Source organism: Triticum urartu, chromosome 1A, assembly GCF_056163025.1.
Source record: "Triticum urartu cultivar PI428250 chromosome 1A, HENAU_Tu73, whole genome shotgun sequence".
Taxonomy (NCBI): domain Eukaryota; kingdom Viridiplantae; phylum Streptophyta; class Magnoliopsida; order Poales; family Poaceae; genus Triticum; species Triticum urartu.
The window spans coordinates 267,215,973-267,243,364 of record NC_141873.1 but is presented as its reverse complement, the minus strand read 5'-3'; the positions used below and the strand labels follow the sequence as shown (position 1 = coordinate 267,243,364).

Here is a 27,392-nt window from a genome sequence, read left to right as displayed (position 1 = left end):
ATTCACCAGCTCCTGATCTTGGAAGCGCCAGTATGGGTCTTTGAAGACATCAACTCATGGCTATGATCCTTTTTCTGGGCTGGCAAGGATAAAACTCATGGAGGGCAATGTTTGGTGGCTTGGAATTCCATATGTCGCCCGTATTGTTATGGAGGATTGGGAGTGAAGAACCTAAGATTACAAGCAATTGCTCTGCGCACTCGGTGGGAATGGTTACGGAGAACTGATGAGTTGCGGCCATGGCAAGGACTTGGCCTCATGATGGACGATGATGCATGGCAGGTTTTCGACGGTCTTGTGCACATCAAGGTGGGTAACGGGAAGAAGGTATTGTTTTGGAGGGACCGATGGATTGATGGACGGACTGCGGCTGAGATCGCCCCTGCCCTAGCTTGCATTGTCCCCACGCGAATCAAGAACAGGCGTACGGTGTTTCAGGCGATGGGAGAGGCCAGGTGGGAAGAAGATATTCAGACAACCCTTAACTTCACCATGCACATGCAGTTGTATGTGTTGCAGCAAGCTATTGCTGAGCTAGACATAGATAACATGATGGAGGATGATTTCTATTAGCCGTGTGATGCATCAGGCAGCTACTCAGCCAAATCTATGTATAAAAGACTATGCATGGGATTGGTCGTGTTTGAACCGGCAACCTTCATCTGGAAGTGCCGGGCACCTCTCAAGTGCAAAATCTTCGTTTGGCTAGCCGTATAGTATCGCATTTGGACCTCGGATAGGCGTGCAAGGCATGGATTGCAAGATCACACTTTGGCATGTTATACATGTCTGCAAGACGAGGATAACGTGGATCGCATACTCCTACAACGTGTGTATTCACGGGAGGTCTGGTTCCTTACTCTGCAGCACTTTGGAATCAACGTTGCACCGCCGACCGCGCATGACACCTTGACGCAATGGTGGAAGGATACTAGGGCTCCGATCAGTAGGCAATCAAGGCGTGGCTTTGACTCACTCTTCATCATGGCAACATGGGCTTTATGGAAGCAATGCAATGCGAGAGTGTTTGGTAGGAGGGACCAACAACTCACACCATCGCAACTAGTTCAGAGCATCGTTGAAGAGATAAGTTTAGTGAGAGAGTAGTCCTTTAGCATATCTAGCGGTGTTGGTGTGGGTGTTGGTTTTGAGCCCTGTTCGCAGTGGTTTCAAACTTCTTGTAAATTTTCTGCTGCCTTCTATAAAAATACAGTATGCCTTTGGCGTACTCTCGAAAAAAATATTGCAAACACAAATAAGTAGATGCAACTTTATAGTGATCAATAATGACATTTATTGTCACTACAACATCTATGTCGTGAAGGTCTTGTTATGAGAGTTCTCAACGGATTTGATGTTATGTTGGATGGTTCTTAGATCTAGATAAAAGTGAATAAGTTCATTATTTGGCTATGGACAATGAACTCTATTATTTACATGGGATAACATTAGTGGCAACACATGAGTTGAAACTTCATAACACAATGTTTGAGTTGCCAAGAAAATGGTAAGCATCACAACAAACTTTTTGCTGCAAAGACAATTACCAAAATTTACAAAATCAGTTCATTACAAAAAATCAGTTCGCACACATATATAGAAGTAAGATTAAGATTGTACAATTCAATTGAAAACTAGTCAACATATGCTGATATATAACTCGCAAATTAACACGATTGTTCCTATTTTCCACGTAAAAACTTACAACTTTATAAGAAAAGAGAGATAGACAATAGACCATATTCCAGTAGATGTCTATTCACTCTATGCTCTCTAGGATACTATCAAGGCAAACTGTATCTTGCTATGAATCTATGATGCACTCCCATTCCGTGGATCATTTTCTAGGAGCCTAGGATACCGTGGCCTGTAAAAACAGAAGAGGGTCACTGATCGACATAGATTAAAAATTTCTACAAATACAAACAGACCTATGACCTACTTGGATTGTGATCAAATACCTTGTTGACATAGAGTTAAAAAAATGCAGAAACTAAAGGAACAGAAATGAGATTAAATTTTGTATCGGGGCATGTAAAATTTAGGAGCAAAATCTCCAAACAATCAGCGTATCAAGCTCCTCCATCTCAGATACAATTCTATAATTGAGCTATGCATCGTCCAAGGCATGAATTTTTCCAAGACAGAAAATCCACACAAACTTGTAAACAATGGATGGCGGGTGCTTAATCAACAGATGCTGTGAGGAAGAGACTGCATGGAGAACCTGGGACAGAGAGAGGGGAGGTGACGTCCACGACTGCAGATGTGTCCCAGCTAACATGCTTTGTACCAGCAGTATATGTGTGTCAATAACTAATCTACCATTTTTAGGAAGTTGCTCCCCACTACTTCCTATTCTCTCACCATGCACACTATCCGCATCAGTGATGTGCCACGTCATTATTCAGTTTTCAAAAGTAGCCAATCAGTCTTCCACCTTAGCAAAAGAGGCTGCATGGAGAACCTAGGACAGAGAGAGGGGAGGTGACATCTACGGCTGCAGATGTGTGTCCCAGCTAACACGAAACTTGGTGAATCTCCAGCAAAGGCGTCAGGCATGTGCTCGTATTTGTGGTGACGATGGGAACGAAGATAAAACAATTGCATTAGTTACATATACATGGGAGGGGTCTACACAGATTTGAAGATGGTATATGGGAAGGGCGGTGGAGCTAGGCTACGCATGGTACTGGCACAACTCTCGCCATCTGAGTCCATTGATGGCAGGGACGACGCAACTCCTCGATGTCAAATCCGGTGGTGGTGGGGGTCTGCAAGGTATGCAACACCAATCATTGGGCCCAACAAAGAGGTGAATTTATATGTGTGGGTTCGTAGGCCAAGGAATTGAGAACACTATAACGCAGCTAGCTAGGAGCCTCCATAGCAATTTGACTGTCTCAGCCATCAGATCCTCGAATCTACGATTCAGATCAGCTCTAGGCGTCCTAGGTCGCTCGCGCGACGCACATACCATTTCGCGGGCCGCTTCTCCGCAGAACGACCTTGGTTTTCCTCCTTAATCGGGCCATGGAAGGCCCACTTCTTTGCCGTTCGCTCCTAACAGTCCACGTCATACAGGTTCGACCCCTATCTCTCCTATCGAGTTGTCTCAAAAAAATATCTCCTATCAAACCTAGCGGTTTCTCTTTCCCTCATGACGCCGTTGCAGTTCTCTGTTCGCCCTTGATGCGCCGGCGTTCAGCCGTGGGCGAGCTATCGCGCGACTGCCTCCGAGCATCCGGTCCACCCGCCATCTACTCTTCCTCCATATCCTCTTACTTGTTGTTTTTTTATATTTCCAATGGTGTTAGTCTTGATAACAAACCCATTGGCACTCCGCCTGGACCAGCGAATGGAGCGCCGGCTCACCCTGCTCCCAGGAACGACAGCAACTACGATGGGGTGTAGTGAAGGCAAATGTGTGGTGCAAACCCTTGGTCGTATGCGATGGGTAGGCAGGTGCAACGGCGCATGGCTGTGTTTGCTTATAGAGAACGCATAATAGTTTTGCCCTCTTCCAACTTGGGTTCACACTCTTTTGTTTCAATCAAAACATAATTGTCACTAGCAACGCCTTGTGTAAAATCTTCTTTTTCAATCTCATGCATGCACTGTCTTGCTGTTGATTCCCTACTGTCATGGGTATTATTTTTAGGGGTTTACCGCTGGTGCTGAACTGGGGAAGAAAAACGATACTACCTGCCATTGTTCCAGTCTTTAAAGCTGGTAAATCGGACTGTTGTTTTCTGCTTATGTTCCAAAATATCCATTTATTGTCAACTTGTTTCATGTTCGAACACAAATGCCCTATTGGTTTTGAGATATGGGTGCCTCCTCCCGGATCGCAGTTTGCAAACCTAGCTAATTTAAGTATAAATGTAAATGTTAGGATTGCTAACTTACAGTTCATGGTCTTTTTATTGCTTGCTATTTCTTCCACACTCAGCAGCAGGTCTGTCCTATGGTACACCATGGCAGTATGGCACCAATGAAAGTTCTCTGAACGATGCACTCTCATAGCATGGACATGTTACTGAAGGTAATCTATATGTTTTGACCCTATTTGAATCCATGGTTTGTGTTTATTAGAGGTTGTTCTCTAACTGACGGATCTGTGGTACGGTGAAAGTAATATGCCATCATCTTCTCTCATCGCCGATCGTTAAAATATTTTCCTTGCATGTCTTCTACCATATGGATGGTAGTGGGAAAGATGCAAACAAGTCCGGGGGATAGATTGGTGGGAAGAGTAACAGAATCATGGGAGAAGATTAACAGGCGTCTCGGCTCCTATTAATAGATGGGTTGTTTTGTCGGTGTAGAAGACCAATTGGGCAGGAGAACCCATCCAAGACAAATTCCCGGAACTCCACTCATTTGCAATAGATGACTCCATCTCAGTGCATAATTTTAGTATACTCAATGATCTTACAGGGCATTTTCACTTGCCAATGTCAGCCATAGCATATGAGCAGTACAATCTTTTGCAAGAGATTCTCCCACAGATTGATGATAGTGGTAAAGATACATGGACTTCTAATGGTCTATCCAACAAATACTCCTCCATGATAATGTACAATAATCTGATGGGAGATGAGGAAGGACATCCATTCTTCAAAATGATCTGGTCTTCCTCTAGCAGGTTCAAGCATAAAATTTTCATCTGGCTGATGGCGCACTGCAGAATCAATACTAGGTCCCTGCTACAACGAAAGGGCATGCACCTTGATAATGCCTCTTGTCCAAACTGCAACCAAAGGGCTGAAGAAACACCAATGCACCTATTCTGGGATTGCCAATTTGCTCAAGACTGCTTGCATACCACAACGAAAGGGCATGCACCTTGATAATGCCTCTTGTCCAAACTGCAACCAAAGGGCTGAAGAAACACCAATGCACCTATTCTGGGATTGCCAATTTGCTCAAGACTGCTTGCATACCATTATTCCAGGGAGAAAAAGAGGGACATCAATCTACGAAGACATAAACTTGGCAAAAGATCATCTTCCCAAGCACTTTGCCTCAGAGATAATCATGTTGGGCAGTTGGAACATTTGGAAGCAACGAAATGATAAAATCTTCAAACAACACCAACAGTCTGTACAAGCTTGGAGATTCTACTTCAAGAAAGATCTCAAACTTCTCCGTTTCAAAGTGAAAGAAAAATACTTCCAAGAGCTATCAGACTGGATCAGTTGCAACTTCTAATATAATGTTCATGTTTCCTAGAGCTGGTATTGGATAGGCCCTTGGGCCTTCATGTAACTTGTACATTGTAACTTGTAACTTTTTACTTTTAATATATTCGGGTCAAAAAAAGATTACTTCGTTAAAAAATATATTTTTGCTGAGGTAGCAGATTTGCTAAGGTGGAAGACTGATTGACTACTTTTGAAAACTGAATAATGACGTGGCACATCGTTGATGTGGATATTGTGTATGGTGAGAGAATAGGAAGTAGTTGTAACACCCCAAAATTATCCCTTGGATTTTCAAAATTTTAAAATGGTTTTTTTATCTGGATGAGTTTTTGGTTTGGTTATTTTATCTAATATATCAAAATCATTTCTCATATTAGGAGGATTTACTGTGGCATTTAAAAATACTCCAGGGATTTGGTCACTTCACTCCTTTCAAATACTTTTAACTCTTCCCAAAAATTTATTTTGTCACTCTAAATTCCTCTCCTAGTCTTCCTCACATCTTAGGACAGTGTCCAACATCTTTACTCTTCACAAAAAATATTTTTCTCATATTTAATAAATTCCCAAGGTGGAATTTATATTTATCAAGGTTTCTTTGGTTTACAAAGGAACCGCATTCTAGGTGACTCCTCTGCATCCACAAAAATTACACCAGCAACTAGACAGTACCCACAACCCATTTCACCAAAAACATGGGCTTCCATAGTTCAAAATTTTCAAATTTAGTGCAATTCAAATTTTGACCAGATTCACATTTCATGGTCAAAACCTAATTTTCCTTGCTCCAACAATTCTGAAATTTTGCCAGACACTCTCTTATGCATCAACACATCACCACAAAAAATCTCAAAATTTTCTAAAATGCCTAGAGCTCTCTGGCATTTTATCAAACACCTGTCATGCACTGTTCACCACTGTCAATTTTCAGTGTCTTCAGTAAATTCAGAAATGGATAGAGAGGGAGAGATCGACGCCGTGTACTGCACTCCACCGCATCCTCTCCTCGTCCACGCCTCTTCTCCTCATTAATGGGTCGCCGGGTCACCTCTAGTCGGCCGCTCGATGACGCCAGAACAGTGGCTAGCCAGTGCACCTACTGATGAAGCTATGTACCTAGGGTAGGGTCATGGACCTGTCCTAACTACCCTACCCAAGGACATCTCTAGAAGAAATCACCTTTCAATCGACTTGGAGGTGTTCCACTCGACAAACTCGAAGACACTCGACCAAGAAGCAATCACTCGACCAAGATCCAACCACTCGACGGCCAGGAGACCTAAAGTCACTCCGCACGCTAACGGTCGGTCATTAAATAGCTTTTATGGTCATCATAGCATTTTATTAGGGGCGTTACCAGCAACGCCCGACCTTAATGTATTTGAAACCCTGCATAACTGAGGGCCGGAAGGGGTCTGGCGGACTCTATATAAGCCACCCCCTCCTCAGTGTAAAGGGTTCGCACCCCTGTAATTCATACACACATAATCGAGTCGATCGCCTCCGGGCTCCGAGACGTAGGGCTATTACTTCCTCCGAGAAGGGCCTGAACTCGTAAACCTCGTGTGCTTACAACTACTCCATAGCTAAGATCTTGCCTCTCCATACCTACCCCCTACATTACTGTCAGACTTAGAACCACGACAGTTGGCGCCCACCGTGGGGCTGGTGTCTTAGCGATTTGTTGGAGGAGTTGCGATCTTTTCCGACCCAAATCATCATGGTTTTTGGCGGAGTTTTGGTGGAGGGCCGCGAGATCCGTCTCGGCGCGCTCACGTTCATCGCCGACGACTCCGCTTGGCTTCAGGAGGCTCCGCTCGACGTGGACGCACTCCCTGTCCACGGAGCAACGCACTTTCACGCGTGCGTCCGCGGCATCCTCTTGCGGCAACCGTCGACCCATTATCGGTCGGCACCTGTGTTGTCCTCCCTCCCTGTTTCCCGCTGGCGCAAGTGCTCCGGTCGGTCGAGACTTCAGCGGTGGGTGAGACACACGGTGGCACGCCAGTCGGCCACCCCTCAAGTCGTGGCGATCGAACCCGACGAATCCCTCTACGGCTTGTTCGACTGGCTCCGCAGAGACCGCATCCGAGTGCGACAGCAGCGATCCGGCGGCGAAGGTTCTGATGGTCGATGGACCGCGCAGTCCTCCCAGTTTTCCCCGCACCGACGGAGGCGCAGGTGGAGGCGACCCGTCGCATCCCCATGAGGAATATCTCCCCGAGCCTCTCACGTCGCTGCAGAGAGAAGAACTTCGTCGCCGGAACATAGATGCACTGCACACTCCTATCATTGGAGAAACCCCCAAGGCTCGTGCCTTGGAGGACGCGCGCCTGGCAAACTTGGCTGAGCGCACTCGACTGGAGAACCTCCAGCGAGCACTCGACGAGCGTGCGCGACAACGGATTCCAGAATCCAGTCGACGTCAGCTCTTTCCGCCCCCGCAGGTATATCGAACTCCGATTTAGAATTTAGCAGCTGCAGCCCGTATAGCAGAGTCGATTCAACCTTCCCATTCAAAGGCTGGTAGAGGCTTGCTGCAGATCAGAGCGTTACTCCGGGCAGCAGGAGACCAGAATTCTGCTGTTTCTCAGTCACGGAACAGGATTCATAGCAGATCCATTGCTGCAGACACAGTCCAGTCGGCTCATAGCCCAAGATCGGCCCCGAGGCGTGAGGGACGTGGGGACCGGCGTGATCAGTACGGGAACCGTGAGCAGTATGATCACCGATTCGATCGTGATGATCAACGTCGAGTGCCTACCCCTCCCCCGAGGAGTGGATCGTATGTGCCTCGATAGCAAGATGACAGGTGCCCTCATAGTGTTGGGCGAAGGATTCCAGTCGACCCCAGGGAACCAGGCTTTGATGCGAGATACATTCTCTTTCAAGGTTTGGTCGACAGGAACAGAGCTCACCGAGAAGGTCACGACAGAGATGCACCTACCAGCAGCAGAGTACATGTTTCGGGGCCAGAGTGCTTTAGTAGAGCCATCAGGGCCGCTGTGATTCCTCCCAACTTCAGGTTGGCGACTGGAGTCAGTAAGTTCACTAGTGAGTCCAAGCCCGATACTTGGCTTGAAGACTACCGAGTGGCTGTCCAGATTGGCGGTGGCAATGATGAAGTGGCCATGAAGCACCTGCCTCTCATGTTGGAGGGCTCGGCCAGAGCGTGGCTGAATCAGTTAGCACCCAGCAGCATTTACACTTGGGAAGATCTTGCCCGAGTGTTTGTCACCACATTTGAAGGAACACGCAAGCGACCGACAGGGCTGACGGAACTGCGGTCTTGCGTGCAGAAGCCGAATGAAACTTTGAGGGATTACATCAAGAGATGGATCATGTTACATCACACGGTAGAGAATGTGCCTGATCACCAAGCAGTCTGTGCCTTCAAAGAAGGCGTCAAGTATAGAGAACTGAATCTGAAATTCGGTTGAACCGGAGACATGCCTCTGAATCGGATGATGAAGATTGCCACCAAGTATGCTAATGGTGAAGATGAGGATCGACTCCGGAGTGGCAAGCACAAGTCAGTCGCCCACGAAACCGGAGGAGGAAATTTCAATCGGAAACAGAAGCGGAAAGCCGAGCCAGCTGCTCCTGGGGAAGCCTTGGCTGTAACTCAAGGAAAGTTTAAGGGGAAACCCAAAAGGCCTTGGAACCCCAAGAAAGTTAAAGACCAAGACGGAAATGATGTGTTGGATTTGCCATGTCACATCCACACCAAGAAAGATGAAGAGGGTAAGCTCATTTACCCGAAACATACCACTCGACAGTGTCGGCTCTTGATCCAGCAGTTCCAGGGCAAACAGTCCAAAGATAAGGAAAATGAGTCGGACAAAGTTGAGGACAAGGAGGACAGTGGTGATGGATACCCCCAGGTCAATTCCACCTTGATGATTTTTGCTGATGTTGAAAGAAAAAGTCGACTGAAAGTTATCAACCGTGAGGTGAATATGGTTGCTCCGGCGACACCCAGTTATCTGAAGTGGTCTCAGACTGCCATCACATTCGACCAGTCCGATCACCCAACGCACATTGCCACCCCTGGGAGGCAAGCTTTGGTGGTCGACCCAATTGTTGAAGGCACTCGACTGACCAAAGTCTTGATGGATGGTGGCAGTGGTTTGAACATACTGTATGTGAGACGTTGAAAGGGATGGGCATTCCGATGTCCAGACTCAGTACCAGCAACATGAGTTTCCATGGAGTCATTCCTGGGAAGAAGGCTGAGTCACTCTACCAAATTGCTCTTGATGTGGTTTTCGGTGATTCCAAGAATTACAGCAAAGAAAAGTTGACGTTCGAAGTTGTGGATTTCCAGAGTGCTTATCACGCTATTCTGGGCAGGCCAGCTTATGCACGCTTCATGGATCGACCATGTTATGTGTATCTCAAATTGAAGATGCCTGGTCCCAAAGGTGTGATCACTGTTACGGGCAATCGGAAGAAAGCAGAAGAGTGTTTTCAGAAAGGCTCAAAGATTGCTGATGCTCAGATGGCAGTGGTGGAGCTGCAGGAGTACCAGAAGACTGCAGACCTGAGCGATTTGTTGCGAGCCAAGAAGCCCGCTACAGAATCAGCTTTTCAGTCATCTGGTGAAACGAAGCCGGTTCACATTCACCCGACCGATCCCAGTGCTGCTCCGACTCATATCTCAACAACACTAGGAAGAAGCGCTCATCTAGTTCCTCCGTGAGAACTGGGACATCTTCGCATGGGAGCCTTCTGACATGCCGGGTGTTCCCAGGGGGCTGGCTGAGCACCGCCTACGAGTCGACTCAAAAGTGAAACCTGTCAAAGAACATTTCCGACGGTCCGCCGTCCAGAAGAGAAAGGGTGAGGAGGTGGCTCGGCTCTTAGCAGCGGAGTTCATCCGAGAGATTTACCACTCCGAGTGGCTCGCCAACGTTGTCATGGTCCCCAAGAAGGACAAGTCACTTCGCATGTGCATTGACTTTAAACATATCAGTCGGGCCTGCCCGAAAGATTATTTTCCTCTCCCCCGCATTGACCAGATAGTCGACTCGACTGCGGGATGTGAGCGACTGTCTTTTTTAGACGCCTATTCCGGGTACCATCAGATCCGTCTGTATGGACCTGACAAGATCAAAACAGCTTTCATCACTCCATTCAGGTGCTTCTGTTATGTTACCATGCCATTCGGCCTCAAGAATGCCAGAGCCACATTCATGAGGATGATTCAGAAGTGTTTGCTCACTCAAATCAGTCGGAATGTGGAAGCATACATGGATGATATTATGGTCAAGTCACGGAAGGGTTCCGACCTACTGACTGACCTTGCTGAAACCTTTGCCAACCTCAGGAGGTATGATATCAAGCTTAATTCATCGAAGTGCACATTCAGAGTTCCTGGCGGAAAGTTACTCGGTTTTCTCGTGTCCGAACGGGGAATCGACGCCAATCCAGAAAAAGTCGGTACTATACTCCGGATGAAACATCCTGTGCGAGTGCACGACGTCCAGAAGCTTACTGGTTGCTTGGCCGCTTTAAGTCGATTCATCTCTCATCTCGGTGAAAAGGCATTGCCTCTTTACCGGTTGATGAAGAAGTCAGACAAGTTCAAGTGGACTCCTGAAGCTAATGCGGCGTTTGCAGAGCTCAAAGCTCTGCTCTCCACCCAGCCGGTGCTTGCTGCTCCAATAAGCAAAGAGCCTTTGCTGCTTTACATCGCAGCCACGGGACAAGTCGTCGGTACGGTACTTATGGTCGAGCGGGAAGAAGAAGGAAAAGCATTCAAAGTTCAGCGTCCAGTATATTATGTTTCTGAAGTTTTGACCCCGTCGAAGCAAAGATATCCTCATTATCATAAGCTTGTATATGGGATTTATATGACCACAAAGAAGGTTGCTCATTACTTCTCCGATCATTTCATTACAGTCGTCAGCGACGCTCCATTGTCAGAGATCCTGCACAACAGAGATGCAACTGGTCGAGTAGCAAAATGGGCGATTGAACTCCTTCCTCTAGATATCAGATTTGAGGCAAAGAAAGCTATCAAGTCCCAAGCAATAGCAGATTTCGTCGCCGAGTGGATTGAACAACAACTGCCGACTCAGGTTCACTCGGAGCATTGGACCATGTTCTTCGACGGTTCCAAAATGCTGAATGGTTCCGGTGCCGGAGTAGTATTGGTCTCCCCCCGAGGAGATAAGCTCAGATATGTTTTTCAAATCCACTTTGATTCCTCCAATAACGAAGCAGAATACGAAGCACTTTTATATGGGTTGCACATGGCCATTTCACTCGGCGTCCGTCGCCTCATGGTCTATGGCGACTCAGATTTGGTGGTTAATCAAGTGATGAAAGAGTGGGACGTCAGAAGTCCAACCATGACTAGTTATTGCAATGCAGTGAGAAAGCTGGAGAAGAAATTCGAGGGGTTAGAACTTCATCACATACCCCGACCGAAAAATCAAGCAGCTGATGATTTGGCGAAAATAGGTTCAAAAAGAGAAGCCATTCCCAGCAATGTGTTTTTGGAACACATCCACTCACCATCAGTTCAGGAGGATCCCTTCACTGAAGAGGCCCCGCAGCCAAAAAGTGCCACAGATCCGATTGAAGTTGAAGTTCCAGCTGTGGTCGACCTGATCATGGAAGTGTTGGTCATCACTCCGGACTGGACGGTACCGTACATCGCGTACATCCTAAGGAAAGAACTCCCAAAGGACGAAGAAGAGGCTCGACAGATCGTCCGTCGATCCAAGGCCTTTACAGTCATAAAGGGATAGTTGTACAGAGAAAGCGCGACTGGAGTCAGTCAGAAGTGTATAACATCAGAAGAAGGTCAGATAATCCTTGATGATATCCACTCGGGGACCTGTGGTCATCATGCGTCCTCTCGGACCATTGTGGCTAAAGCATACCGAGCGGGATTCTATTGGCCAAGGGCGAATGAAATGGCGAAAGAGATAGTCGACAAATGTGAAGGATGTCAGTTTTACTCCAATATGTCACACAAACCCGCGTCGGCCCTAAAAACCATTCCACTCGTCTGGCCCTTCGCTGTTTGGGGACTGGACATGGTTGGACCTCTGAGAACGGGCAGGAGCAGCTTCACTCATGTGCTAGTGGCAGTCGACAAGTTCACCAAATGGATTGAAGCTAAGCCTATCAATCTTGATGCTTGCACTGCTATCAGTTTCATCAGAGAGTTGATATTCAGATATGGAGTTCCGCACAGCATCATCACTGACAATGGGTCAAACTTCGATTCTGACAAATTCAGAGCCTTTTGCGCCTCTCAAGGCACACGAGTCAACTATGCTTCAGTCTCTCACCCCCAGTCGAATGGACAAGCGGAAAGGGCAAACGTCTTAATTCTCAAAGGACTGAAACCCCGACTGATGCGCGATCTCAAGCACGCAGCAGGTGCATGGGTCGACGAGCTTCCATCAGTCCTTTGGGGATTGAGGACAACCCCGAACCGATCGACTGGAAGAACCCCATTCTTTCTGGTCTACGGAGCCGAAGCAGTTTTGCCGAGTGACCTGCTTCACAACGCACCCCGAGTCGAGCTCTACTCTGAAGATGAAGCAGAACAAGCCCGGGAGGACGGAGTCGACCTCCTGAAAGAGGAAAGAGAAATGGCCATGATCCGATCGACCATCTATCAGCAAGACTTGCGTTGATTCCATGCCAGAAATGTGAAGAGTCGAGCCTTCCAAGAAGGAGACTTGGTCCTCCGAGTGGATCAACAGAAACCACACAAACTCGCTCCTACTTGGGAAGGTCCCTTCATAGTCACCAGAGTCCTCCACAATGGAGCGTACCACCTTTATAATGTCGATCGCCAGATTGATGAGCCACGAGCCTGGAATGCAGAGCTGCTCCGCCCCTTTTATACTTGAATTCTCACTCGGATGAGATGTAATAAGAAAAACTTCTGTAGTTTATCTATCAAAGACAAGAGCGTTATAATTTTCCCAGTAATTGTTATTGTTTTTGTTTGTGTGAGAAATCCCCCAGTGGGTGGCTTAGCTGCGAATCCGTTTCGCCTAAGTTTGCAAAAATAATTTCCTATCGAGTGGTGAGCCAGCCTCTCGCTTGGGGGCTTAGCCGCGAACCCGTTTCGCCTAAGTGTTTGAAAATCCTACCAAGTGGTGAGCCAGCTTCTCACTCGGAGGCTTAGCTGCGAACCCATTTCGCCTAAGTGTTTGAAAATCCTACCGAGTGGTGAGCCAGCCTCCCACTTGGGGGCTTAGCTGCAGTCCAGCACTCGCCTAAGTTTGAAAAAATCCTACCGAGTGGAGAGCAATCCTCCCACTCGGGGGCTTAGCTGCAGTCGAGTACTCGCCTGAGTTCCCTCACTAAGAGGCTTAATGGCAGTCCAGCACTCGCCTAAGTTTGAAAATCCTATCGAGTGGTGAGCCAGCCTCCCACTCGGGGGCTTAGCTGCAGTCCAGTACTCGCCTAAGAATTTGAAAATCCTATCGAGTGGTGAGCCAGCCTCCCACTCGGGGGCTTAGCTGCAGTCCAGTACTCGCCTAAGTATTTGAAAATCCTACCGAGTGGTGAGCCAGCCTCCCACTCGGGGGCTTAGCTGCAGTCCAGTACTCGCCTAAGTATTTGAAAATCCTACCGAGTGGTGAGCCAGCCTCCCACTCGGGGGCTTAGCTGCAGTCCAGTACTCGCCTAAGTATTTGAAAATCCTACCGAGTGGTGAGCCAGCCTCCCACTCGGGGGCTTAGCTGCAGTCCAGTACTCGCCTAAGTATTTAAAAATCCTACCGAGTGGAGAGCAATCCTCCCACTCGGGGGCTTAGCTATAGTCGAGTACTCGCCTAAGTTCTCTCACTAAGAGGCTTAATGGCAGTCCAGCACTCGCCTAAGTTTGAAAATCCTACCGAGTGGGGAGCCATCCTCCCACTCGGGGCTTAGCTGCAGTCCAGTACTCGCCTAAGTTTGAAAAAATCCTACCGAGTGGGGAGCCAGCCTCCCACTCGGGGGCTTAGCTGCAGTCCAGTACTCGCCTAAGTTTGAAAAATCCTACCGAGTGGAGAGCGACCCTCCCACTCAGGGGCTTAGCTGCAGTCCAGTACTAGCCTAAGTTTGAAAAATCCTACCGAGTGGAGAGCGACCCTCCCACTCGGAGGCTTAGCTGCAGTCCAGTACTCGCCTAAGTACGAAACACATCCCAATCCGCAGGGACGACGAGGTCCAGGTCGACTGCCACCTTCTCCTTCGGAGCTTCGCCACAAATACAACGTGCGCTCCATCCCAATCCGCAAGGACGACGAGGTGCAGGTCGACTGCCACCTTCTCCTTGGGAGCTTCGCCACAAATACAACGTGCACTCCATCCCACTCCGCAAGGACGACGAGGTGCAGGTCGACTGCCACCTTCTCCTTCGGAGCTTTGCCACAAATACAACGTGCTCTCCATCCCGACCCGCAAGGACGACGAGGTGCAGGTCGACTGCTACCTTCTCCTTCGGAGCTGCGCCACAAATACAAAAAGTCGTCTCGAGTGAAGAACGAGTTCCACTCGACGGAGAATTCATGAAGATATTCAACAATAAACCAAGTTCAGATAAATCCTAAAGGTTCCAGACCGCAGATCGAAGTGCTCGGGCATTCAGCCCAAAAGAGTTTAACGGTTACAAAAACCACTTGGCATTCCGAGGCAAATTTAAGGTGGGTCATAAAAGTTTGCTCACTCCGCAGGAGAAGGACTGGCAGGCTCGACGAACTCGTCCAGGTCGACGCCGTCGGCGATCTGAGTGGCTGCAGCAATAAAAGTCTCCATAAAAGATCGGAAGTCATGCCTCTGGGTGTTGGCGACCTTGATTGCTACCAGCTTATCTTGTCGCACCTCCTTGCAGTGGACACGAACCAAAGACAGAGCCACATCAGCACCACACCGGGCAGAAGATTTCTTCCACTCCTGCACTCGACCAGAGATCTCATTAAGTCGAGTCATCAGGGACTCGAGATCATTCTGGAGCGTGGCCCCTGGCCAAAGTGCTGTGTCGATCCGTGACGTGGCGACCTTCAGTCGATCCAAGTAGTCCACAACATCGTCGATGCGGGATTCCAGTCGGAGCAGATTCATGGCAGTTTCATCTTTCACGGGAGAGTTGATGGGGTCCAAACCTGGCTCAATCCGCCCAGTCTCCTCCTTGAAGTTCTGGCAAGACTCTGCATTCACGATCCAAGGATAAGTCAATTTTCGTATGCTGAGTCGACAAAAAAAACATCAGTCGGAACAAAATGTATACCTTCAAGCTTGATGAACAACCTCTTGGCAAGGCTCCTCAGATAGCTCTCCAGATCGTCCCTCCTACGAGCGATGCCTTCCATCTTCTCATACAGGTTGAGATTGTCCTTCTTCAAGCGCGTGCACTCCTTGTTGGCTTCGTTCAGGGCAAATTTCATCTTGGCGTTCTCTTCTTACAATTGGCCGACTGAAGCCAGTTTCTGTTCAGACAGAGCGGTTCTGTCGTCAGCTTTCTTTTGAGCAGCAGCCAAATCCTGATCCTTCTTCACCAGAGCTTCGTTCAGTTTTTCTGCAAAGAAATGGTGCTTGATTCAGAAAGAGCAGAAGGGTACTCAAGCCTAAGACAAACCAGTCGACAAGCTCGTCTTACCGTTGGCGTCGTCCTTGGCCTTTTGCAGCTCTGTCTTGGCCAATTCCAAGTCAAGGTTTAGCTGGATTTGCTGTTTCTCCAAGTCAGCAAAGCGAGCTCCAAGATCACAAGATTTCTGCAATCAGGGAGGGGAAGTTATTTTAAGCGAAAAACGACAAAGACAATCAATACTAAGACTACGGTCGACTGCCCGCAGTCCACCATAGTCTCGGGGACTACACCCAGTGGGTGCACTTTGCGTGCCCCCACCGGTTCTGATCCCACTCGACCGGCCTGCCGGAGTCGAGTGCAGAGAGTAAAAAAAAGAGAAAGAAGTGGACAACAAGCCGTTCAGACCCCAGTCGACTGCCAGCAGTCGACCGCGATCTCGGGGACTACACCTAGTGGGTGCACTTGGCGTGCCCCCACCGGTTCTGATCCCACTCGCCCAGACCGAGTGGAAGAGCGAAGCTACCAGTTTACACTCGACACGGCCAGACTAGATCGAGCGAAAGAATCAAAATACAAAGACTACAGTCGATTGCCAGCAGTCCACCGTAGTCTCGGGGACTACACCCAGTGGGTGCACTCAGCGTGCCCCCACTAGTCCAAAAATTCAATCAACACACCCAGTGGGTGTACAAATGTAAAGATTTTCGGAAAGAGAGTCTCCAGATAGCATATCCTAACAGAACAAGCGGTGACCAGCTAACCTGAACATTGCTTTGGAGAGCCGAGCTGGCGTCATAGGCGGCCTGACTGGCGTCCCGCACCATCTTCACCTTCTCCATCATAATGCCCTCCTGGCGTATGGCTTCCTTGGCAGCATTCACTTCGTCCTCTGGGACATGATGGATCGCAAAAACTGAAGGTGGGTTGGCAGGAGCTTGAGCAGTCGACGAAGAAGGCAGGGCACTCGACAATGGTACGGCGAAGGTAACAGAACCCTGATTGGCATCACCAGCGTCCTGAACGACTGGTTTCGCCATCGGCGTCGACTGTGACACCTTGCTTGCCGGAGCTTTTCTATTTTTCCTCGTCAAAAGCCTCTCAGGCTCTTCATCATCATCGGAGAGGTCAATAATGTTAGGAGCTGTTCAAAGATCAATCGCCAAAATCACATCACCCAATGGTACACATTGCAGTTGAGTCGACCAAATAAAGACAGAATGACAGAAATCATACCCAGATTGGAAGTGACTGCATCCTCCATTACCTCGTCCTCATCTCTGTAAGCTGAGGTCCCGGAAGTAGCAGCGCTGCCAATTCCAAAGTTCGTCTGGTTAAATCAAGAAAAAAATAAACAGCACGGAGCGTCGAGTGAATACAAAGGGAGACACTCACACAGAAGCGACGGGGATGTCAATCTTAATCTTCGGCAACGCCTTCCGAGGCTTCTGCTCTGCAACTTTGAGATGCTTTGACACTTTTTTGGTTGGGGTTGGTGAAGATGTCCGAGGACGCTTTGAAGACTGACCAGTCTGAGCAATCGCCTTTTCACGGGCGCTCGGTCGTTCTTGGTCAAGCTTGGATCGCCTCTCCCTGCGAGGAGGCGACTCGACTTCTTCTTCGTCGCTTGGGTCGTCGCTTTCTTCGTCCTCTTCTCCGTTAGAATGCCATTCGCCACTGTCGCCGCCGCTCGCCTCTCCTTCCAGATCTTGCTCTTGCTCTCCATTGGGCACTGAGTACATTTTGATAAGGGCCTGAAAGGAAGCAGGAAGAATAAAGTCAGTCGACGCAGTATAGACAGCTGCGTGAGTGAATTCAGATTATAATCAAAAGCTCAGAATCAGACCTTTTCTGGTTCGTGGGACTGGTCGAATGGAGGGACTCTCCTGGCTCCCCTGGGGTTGTCCTTGTTTCGGTGATGCCCGACAGCCACCCCTCCATTGTGTCATCATCGACCTCCTCCGGGTGAATCCGAGTGGTGTCGTCAAGACCCGAATACATCCACATCGGATGGTCTCGAGCTTGAAGAGGCTGGATGCGCCGCCGAAGGAAAACCTCCAAGAGATCCATACCAGTGACCCCATCACGGATAAGCTGGACCACTCGTTCGACCAGCACCCTAACTTGTGCCTTCTCCTCCGGGAGCACCTTCAAAGAGGAGGGTTTCCTCACTCGGGCCATGGTAAAAGGAGGGAGGCCAGTCGACTGCCCTGGCGTCGGCTGGTCTTTGCAGTAAAACCAGGCCGACTGCCATCCGCGGACCGAGTCGGGAAGAATCATGGCCGGAAAGGAACTTTTCCCTCTCATCTGAACACCAAGACCCCCACACATCTGAATCACTTGTGTTCTCTCGTCACTCGGATTGGCCTTTTTCACCGTCTGAGAACGACAGGTGAAAATGTGCTTGAAAAGACCCCAATGAGGCCGACAACCCAAGAAATTCTTGCACAAAGACACGAAAGCAGCGAGATACACGATTGTGTTGGGAGTGAAGTGGTGGAGTTGTGCCCCAAAGAAATTCAGAAATCCCCGAAAGAAAGGGTGAGGAGGCAAGGAAAATCCACAGTCGACGTGGGTGGCAAGGAGAATGCGCTCACCCTCCCGAGGTTGCGGCTCGGATTCCTTCCCCGAAAGCCGCGCCGATCCATGGGGGATCAGTCCTCCGTCGTCTAGGTCGTCAAGGTTTTCTTGGCGGATCGCCGAGCGGATCCAGTCGCCCTGGATCCAGCCCTTCGGCAGGCCGGCTCGTGAGGAAGATCCACCCCGACTGGTCGCCTTCCCCTTTGCCTTTGCCGTCGCCTTCTTCGCCCGCTCCAGAGCCGCCGTCTTCTCCTTCCCCATCGTCGCTGGCGAGACGCATACAAAGCGGCGGCGCTGGGGCGAGAGCGAGCGCAACGAAGAAGCCTGAAGAGGAGAAGAGGAAATGAGAACGCACTGATTCAAGAAACCTCGGTCCGACGCCTTATATGAGGTCGCTTCCGAGTGGCTGACTGGTAGGCCCGGACGATCCTGTCAAATCCCGTAACAATCGCGCGCGCGATACGTGGCGAAAAAGGTGGCGCGGAGATCGAGGCGGCTCCGCCCTATCCCATCTGATTATTGCGGCCTCCCCCGTCCCGCGCGCTTCCCAAAATTCGAATCCCGCGAAATCTGCGGGCAGCAGAACAACTTGCCAGATGGAAGATCTCCTCCACACCGTCACTCGGAGCTTTTCAAGTAAAGAATCTCACTCGACAAAAAACTAAGAATGGATCAAGGCGACTGAAAAGGAAGTTGCTGTCATCACTCAGGTTCATTGATCCGAAACAAGATATGCTCATGGCATGAAAAATGAGTCAGAGAAGTTCTCAACTCCTTCCCCACTCAAACCTTGATCCATTCGGGGGCTAATGATGAAGCTATGTACCTAGGGTAGGGTCATGGACCTGTCCTAACTACCCTACCCAAAGACATCTCTAGAAGAAATCACCTTTCAATCGACTTGGAGGTGTTCCACTCGACAGACTCGAAGACACTCGACCAAGAAGCAATCACTCGACCAAGATCCAACCACTCGACGGCCAGGAGACCTAAAGTCACTCCGCATGCTAACGGTCGGTCATTAAGTAGCTTTTATGGTCATCATATCACTTTATTAGGGGCGTTACCAATAACGCCCGACCTTAATGTATTCGAAACCCTGCATAACTAAGGACCGGAGGGGTCTGGCGGACTCTATATAAGCCACTCCCCTCCTCAGTGTAAAGGGTTCGCACCCCTATAATTCATACACACATAATCCAGTCGACCGCCTCCGGGCTCCGAGACGTAGGGCTATTACTTCCTCCGAGAAGGGCCTGAACTCGTAAACCTCGTGTGCTTACAACTACTCCATAGCTAAGATCTTGCCTTTCCATACCTACCCCCTACATTACTGTCAGACTTAGAACCACGACACCTACCACTGCCCTCGACAGCGGCAGCCGAACAGGATCAGCACGGCTACCGGCCGCCTTCACTCCCCTACTGCTCCCCTACCTATCTCCTCCCCACGCGTCGCCTCCCATACGGCGTTGGCGCACCGTCCAGACCACCCCGCGCCTGCCTATCAGTCACCGGAGCCACACGCCCCCCGCCATGGTTGAACGGGATCGCGACATCGGGACTAGGTGGTGGAGCTCATGGACGTCACGCTGGCGCTTCGAGAGACTCCCTCAACCTCATCCACTCCACGTCGACCGCACCCGCCGTCCAAACCTACCTCGCCGGTCGGAGTTAACTCCGGTGTGATCCACTCCGCCACTAACCTACTCGGATCGCCTATAAAAGGCCACCCCGAGCCTCGTTCATCACCCACACACTCCACCACCAACTCAATCGACCTCCCGCACACTGCCCCGACCTCGATAGGGTCATCTTCCCCACCTCCGACCACCCGATCCGCCGCGGCATCCGAGAGCCTCTCATTGCCGTTAGGCCATCTCCTCCACCAAAACTTCATTAGTAGCCCACTAATCCACCATGTGATTGTTTCTGCGCTCCAATTCGTCAACCGGAGCCCTCTCCGGTGAAGCCCACAACCACCCGACGCCGCCGTCTGTTTGAGTTGACCTCGCCGTTGTTCTGGTGCTCGCCGGTGACCACCACCACCACCACCCACCGACGAGGCATGCCACCCCGAACATGTCCCGACCATTGCCGCATCCTGAAATGCCGGTGACCACCACTTCCCCTCTGTACACGCGCACGTAGAGGGCGTTTGAATTTCAAACCTGACGGGTGGGGCCCACCTGTCAGTATTCTGTTCTTTTCGGTTACTAGTAAGCTTGCACGTGCAATGCACGTCTTATACGGTGAGCCAATGAGATTTCCACAAATACAAAATAAATGTATCACAAAAGTGTTCAATAGAAACACAATTCTTTGATGTCGCTCAAGTTGCATTTTCAAAGGTGAGACACAATTGTGGCCATGTTGTTGCATACAGACCACAATATATATTACTCCATCCATTAGGTCTTCTCATTGGTTGTTAATAAGGAAGATGATGTTTTTTATGACTGAAAAAAGCCTCACATAAACATATCAATGGCAGTGAGCCAATATTCTAAAGCAAAATCTCAACACCAAAAATTCTTACTAAGGCACAAAATGTTCGTTACAACTGCTAGTTCCAATAAAAAAATAACTACCTTTAAAATGTATTGAAATCGACTAAAGCTTCTTCATTAAAGAAATAAATGATAACGGAAATATCATTAATCCAGGTCATCTTGAACCGAATATTGCCTAGCCCACGGTTTGTCAGTGTATACAAAGATATGCTTGAGTAATGATCCAAGAGCAAGAGCATTGGGGACAGCAGAGCCACCCATCAACAACTGTGTTCGCTTAAATTTCCTTGTCAATGGATCATCAGACTATGTTCTACTTAACTTTCCTGGCTCAAGCTCGGTGCAGAACTTTGCATGGAGCTCCTTATTACTTAAGAAATGAATATCACATGGAAATTTAAGCTTAACCAGTCGCGTCAAGAAATGTCTCGGCTCACTCAGTTTTTAACCACTTGGTTCTGCCCTGGTTGGAGCTATATTAGTTTTAATGGGATATATACCTGTATTGTCCACCAAACCAACCAAACAAAATCATGCCTTCTAAAAGCTGATGGGGATCTCCCGTTCAACTTCATCCAAGCAACCCCCCGCAAAAAAACTTCATCCAAGCAATCAAATGGTACATAAAGATATGGTAGTCGTCCAGTGAACTTGCATTAAAAGTGAGGGTTCGCCCAAAAATCCTCTGTTTGTTTTCTAAAAGGGCTAGTGCCATTGTTTTTCCTGTGAAGACCTTGTATCATCAGATGGCATATGAAATACTGAATTGTAAGGTTATAATTTTTTTAAAGGTTCCAGGCTTCCAGCAATGTACATAATAGGAAAACGAACTCGTGGGTACCAAGTCTTTTGGATGCAGTGACATAGCCTGAATAGATTTCTTATCGTGCGTAACAGTAGACATAGTCATTGGAGAAACAAACAGCTATAATGGAAACAGAATCGCATAGATGATGGAAACCATTTTGTGAACATTGCCAAGTTAGATAGTTAATATCCCAGAAGTTGATGGTTGTAGCATGTGTGCTTGACAATTTGTGGATCCTGAGGAAGGAAAAACAATATAATTAATAGTAGGTATTGAAATGCACAAGAAAATACTAACTCAAGAATGGTCATATCATGATTTCCCTACACACTCTCTTGGCGCATATATATGGAACTCTTAATCCCAACTTACTAAAGAAACTGCAGGTTCTTATCTAATCAAAATCCATCATACTACCAGAACAGAAAAATGAGGAAAAACAATTCTTGGAGAACCTCACATGGACCATCCAACACGTCCAAATTTCACGGAAAATAGGCAGATCATCAATAAGTTCTCACAACATTGCTCATCAGGCTCTAAACTCTGAACTTGAGTGTGTCCTCTGCTGTAATTGTTCAGCTCATAGAGATAGCCTTGTAGGGTCATAAAAAGGGCCAGGGATGCAAATGTTGCAGGCTATGTAATTCACTCTGTAATTGATAGCCCTTGTGTCGTCATACATTTTTCTTTCCCCTTTTCTCTTAATTGACTGGACCATTATAAAAAGAGGGGCTAGTCAATTAACCTAAAAAAGTGGCATATGTTGGGTAAAAGTTACTACCCTTGAAGAAACCAATAGTAACAACATTCGACCCAAACATTTAGTTGCTTCACTTTTAACTTGTCTCGCGATGACAGGTGGGCTGGTCGTGTATGTAATGGGTCTTCATATAATTGCAGTTTGTCGTTTAATTTGGTCTGGCTGTTGAGGCATGGATAAAAACAATAACTGAATAATTATACACGTCATGTTGTATTCTGATATGCTTATGAGCTAACACCTGTACCTCTCACATACATCCAACTATGGGTCATCATCAGGTTCATGTTCCTGCAAAGGATAGGAAATCAATGAGAAATTTAATCCAAACAAGGAGAAGATCAACAAAAGCTACAGAAAATAAAAACAGCTAGGTGCCTTGTCAAGATCCTTAATCAAAAGCAAAGTATATTAGTTCAATAAACGGCAATATGAAAAGCATACTGATTAGGAAGCATTAATTAAGCTCACATATGATTTCTCCTTCGGTCCTTCCTGACTCCTTTATCTTTTCATACTCTCCTCCTCTTTGGCACATGTATCTTGCAAAAAGATTCATCATGGAAATTTATGTACAAGACATTAATTCGGTACAAGCAGATTAGTTTTGGAATCCACACCATACACAAATTAAAATCTATTTCTGCTATATAACTTACAATCTACGTCTGACAAATTATCAACAAACTAAAATGACTTTAACCTGCAGCATCCCACGTGCATCCACGCTGCAGCGCCTTCCTCTAAGCCTCTGCTGCTGCATGAGATGAAAAAGAGTTACTTAGAGGGTCGTACACACACCAGAAATCCTGAAAGCAAAAACATCTTTCCATCCAGCAATCCTTTCAAGGGAACAGGAGAAGCACATCATCGGATGCAGTCGATTCATACATACAATTTCTGAATTAATGTGAAGTTGTGAACACACAGCAGAATGTTACTGAAATGTTCAATTTCATAGAAACATGTTAACCAAAAGGGAGGCGTCCGATCAGGGTGCCAATCCAAAAGTTGGGAAAGGCGTCGGCGACCTCCGGCCGGGAACGGCCGGGCTGTGGCTCGGCGATGCGGTGGCGCTGCCCTCGTGCAGTAGTGTGGCGGCGGGGTTGCCGCTCGGTGATGCGACTGCAGGGCGCTCGCGCGGCACTGCCCTGTGCGTGCCACGCTTGCGGCCGAGCTCCGCCTCCGGCGCCGCCCAGCCTCTCTTCTCCCGCCCTCAGCCGCACCACCTACTCGTCCACCATGGCCTTACAGCCGCCGCTGCTATGTGCTGCACATGCGCTGATGTCCGGCTGTTCGCCAATGCGCCGCTTCTCCCCGCCGTTGTCGCATCGCGTGCGCCTCCCTTAACACCTCTCGATGGCGAAGACAAAATCTGGTGAGGAGGGAGAGAAGGCTGACGCCACAAGCCGGAGGTGCAGCGCTCCGTTGAGGGTGAGGGGATTCGATTGGATCTGCTTCCTTTTTTCATGTGTGATTGTTGGGGCCGCGGCTGCGGATCGTACCGAGATGGCAGAGTTTTTGTCCGCTCTCTCAAATCGCTAAACGCACTTTTGGCTGACGATTAGTGTATATGGACGGCTAGATATAATCAAATGATTCAGATCGTGAGGCTATAATTGATTGAGAGTGTTATGTGTAAATTAGGCTGGGTACGTTTAGAGATGAATATGTTTGCTTATTTAATAGTAGTAGAGATAGAGATTGTCGAAAGCGTCTTTTGCCTCTTTATGCTTTCTTCTCTGGGAAGCGTATTTCTATCTGAGGCGCTTTCAGTTATTACCACAGGGACCCGCTCGCAGTTATTTTGTTACAAAGAGGTCCCTGGTTTTAAATCCTTAATAACTTTTAAACCACAGATCAGTTTCAGTTGATTCTTTTTTTTGAAATTCTTGTTTTTCACTCTAGTTTATTTTAGTATTTATTTAAAAATAGTTTGAGACAACTTTTTGTGCTGTTGCAAAAAAGTTGAAGTTGGACTTTTATTTTCAGAAAACAAAGAGGGGGACTATACCGGAAGTTTTGAAGAACCTCTTGCTGATTACTTTGGTCAAGGCAAGCATTATTGGACTTGGGTTATAATGAATTGCCTGCATGGTTGCATCGGAGTAGTTTTGCACCGTATAGTAGTAATAGTAGAAGCATGCACCAGTCACGTCAATTTGAGCACTATTGCATGAGCCCTGTTGCATGTCATGTGAGCATTATTGCATTCATCATATTTCCTTTTGCTAACGTATGAATGTGGTAAGAATCCAGGAGTGTATCTCCTGCCTTGGACGTGCCGATGGGCACGGGCTGTGCTATGACACGACAGTGTCATTGTGGCATGAGAGATATGCCAGTCTTAATAACAACACCTCCTGAGTCGACCTAGAGTCGAGTCTTGTTCCATTAAGCCTAACTACACACCATGTTGCCACTTGTCTTCCTGCAAGGGGAGTGCGATTTAGTAAGTTGTTAACCCCGTTCTGTGTACACACCACTTAGAGAGGCCACGATGAGGGTTCCACGGCCATGGACTAATGTCAGTCATTGGGTCAAGGCGCATGGGTGTATCCGGTTGGGACAAGAGGGGGGCACCCCTTGTAATCCGTGCGTATTAATAGTGATCCCATGCTATTCGAGATGATGGTCTCCCGGACTTAGAGTTTTTCTTGAAAGATGCTTTGGGTGATTCCTCGCATCTGGAAAGTTATTCGGGTGTGTGCTGGTCAAGTGTGTTTCCAACCCAAAAACTCTAATGGAAATTAGTCAAGGTCTAAACATTGGCTACAGAAATTCCATACATGTGGGTAAAGAGTACACCCTCTGCAGAGTTACATCTATTCGAATAGCCGTGTCCACGGTCATGAGCACAGTTGGGAAGGGTCAAGTATTGGACCCGGTGTCAGTCTTTGGAGGAAAATAATTAAATTAAGCTTGATTCATCTTGCAGGATAACTATGGTCACCACCGAGGCTGTCATGAATATTATTGTTGTGGTGGACTAACCTGTTTCTATTATTCAACTGTACTGAGTGTCACTTGGGATGTCTAGACTACCTGGATACTCATTTTTATTTTCAAGACCTCTCGTGGCGTCGCTTGAATTCTCGGGAGGTCCTGTCTCGCCTGATTCTCTTTTAGACACCCATTTGGCATTTCTTTTAAAGACCTCACGAGGCGTCGCTTTCAGACACCCGTCTGGCATTTCTTGTCAAAGACCTTACAAGGTGTCGCTTTCAGACACCTGTTTGTCGTTTTTCTTGGAATTTCTCGGGCGGTCTAACGCCCAATGTTCCACTTTAAATTTCTTGGTTGTCACTACTGTTATTTGATTATTTATCCACACCAGGTTGACATTATCGTGCCATGATCTAATTCCAGTCAGCATGTGCATTTAGCATAGCCCATCATGAGCATTTGCATTCGTTATACCTTTTGTTCATAATGTTTGCGAGTACATTCCAACGTACTCACAGGCTTGTCCCTGGCTATTGTCTTGGCTAGACCCGGATGAGGATGAGCTTGCAGAGGAGGACTGCGCTAGCGAGCCCAACACGTAGAGTGTAACACCCACGATGCGGCTATATCTCCCATGTGTTGGAGCACGACTTAGAGGCATAACCGCATTGTAGGCAATGTCGCAAGAGGGGTAATCTTTACACATCCCATGTACTGAATAACAAAGAGGTACAGAGTTGGCTTACAATCGCCACTTCACACAATACATAAATATAGCATTGCAATCATCCAGATACAAACAAGGTCCAACTACGGAACCAAAATAAAGACAACCCCAAATGCATAAGATCCCCGATCGCCCCAACTGGGCTCCACTACTGATCGTCTGGAAAGGAAACGTAGTATCGTCCTGAGTCCTCATCGAACTCCCACTTGAGCTCAGTCGTATCTCCTGGAATGGTATCATCGGCACCTGCATCTGGTTTTGGAAGTAATCTGTGAGTCACGGGGACTCAGCAATCTCACACCCTCGCGATCAAGACTATTTAAGCTTATGGGTAGGTAAAAGGTATGAGGTGGAGCTGCATCAAGCACTAGCATATATGGTGGATAACATACGCAAATGAGAGCAACAAGAGAAGGCAAAGCACGTTCGAGAATAAACTCAGGTTGGACCAACACTTAGAGAAGCACTGGCCCGGGGGGGGGGGTTAAAAATAAAGATGACCCTTGAGTCCGCGAAACCCAAGGGAAAAAGGCTAGGTGGCAAATGGTAAAACCAAGGTTGAGCCTTGTTGGAGGAGTTTTATTCAAGGCAAACTGTCAAGGGGTTCCCATTATAACCCAACCGTGTAAGGAACGCAAAATCAAGGAACATAACACCGGTATGACGGAAACTAGGGCGGCAAGAGTGGAACAAAACACCAGGCATAAGGCCGAGCCTTCCACCCTTTACCAAGTACATAGGTGCATTAAAATAAGCAAGATATAATAATGATATCCCAACAATAAACATGATCCAACAAGGAACAAACTCCAATCTTCACCTACAACTAGCAACGCTATAAGAGGGGCTGAGCAAAGCGGTAACATAGCCAAACAACAGTTTGCTAGGACAAGGTGGGTTAGAGGTTTGACATGGCAATATGGGAGGCATGATAAAGCATGTGGTAGGTATCATATAATAGGCATAGCAATAGAGCGAGCAACTAGCAAGCAAAGATAGAAGTGATTTCGAGGGTATGGTCATCTTGCCTGCAAAGTTCTCCGAGTTGACGTAAGCTTGATCCTCGTAAGCGTACTCAACGGGCTCCTCGATCACATACTCGTCTCCTGGCTCTACCAAAAGCAAGAACACAAGCAAAGGGAACCACGATCAACCGCGGTGCAATGCGTAAGCAACATGATGCAAAACTTGGCATGATATGCGGGATGTGATATGCAATGCATATGCGTGCTCCGGAAGGAAAAGGTTGAACCAGGCCTCAACTTGGCAAACCAAGAGCGCCGCTGGAAAGATGAGTTGATTTCGG

General features: G+C 47.9%; 1 protein-coding gene across 4 annotated transcripts; it reads right to left on the bottom strand.

Annotated features, from left to right (window-relative positions):
• Window positions 1-14,792: 14,792 nt before the first annotated feature.
• LOC125555432 (uncharacterized) lies at window positions 14,793-23,968 on the bottom strand. 4 transcript variants are annotated; one of them, XM_087518483.1, is made up of 11 exons: window positions 23,117-23,967; window positions 22,885-22,955; window positions 22,661-22,704; window positions 22,111-22,575; window positions 17,596-21,886; window positions 17,145-17,503; window positions 16,986-17,059; window positions 16,514-16,893; window positions 15,822-15,936; window positions 15,453-15,740; window positions 14,793-15,372 (listed from the first exon to the last, which is right to left on the bottom strand). In XM_087518483.1, exons 6-10 carry the CDS (start codon window positions 17,489-17,491, stop codon window positions 15,625-15,627), a joined length of 1,032 nt encoding a protein of 343 aa, XP_087374609.1. In that variant the 5' UTR covers window positions 17,492-17,503; window positions 17,596-21,886; window positions 22,111-22,575; window positions 22,661-22,704; window positions 22,885-22,955; window positions 23,117-23,967; the 3' UTR covers window positions 14,793-15,372; window positions 15,453-15,624. The 4 variants fall into 4 exon arrangements, with proteins under 4 accessions (XP_087374609.1, XP_087374614.1, XP_087374604.1 ...); XM_087518488.1 differs by having other exon boundaries at window positions 22,885-23,968; XM_087518478.1 differs by lacking the exon at window positions 22,111-22,575 and having other exon boundaries at window positions 23,117-23,966.
• Window positions 23,969-27,392: the final 3,424 nt, after the last annotated feature.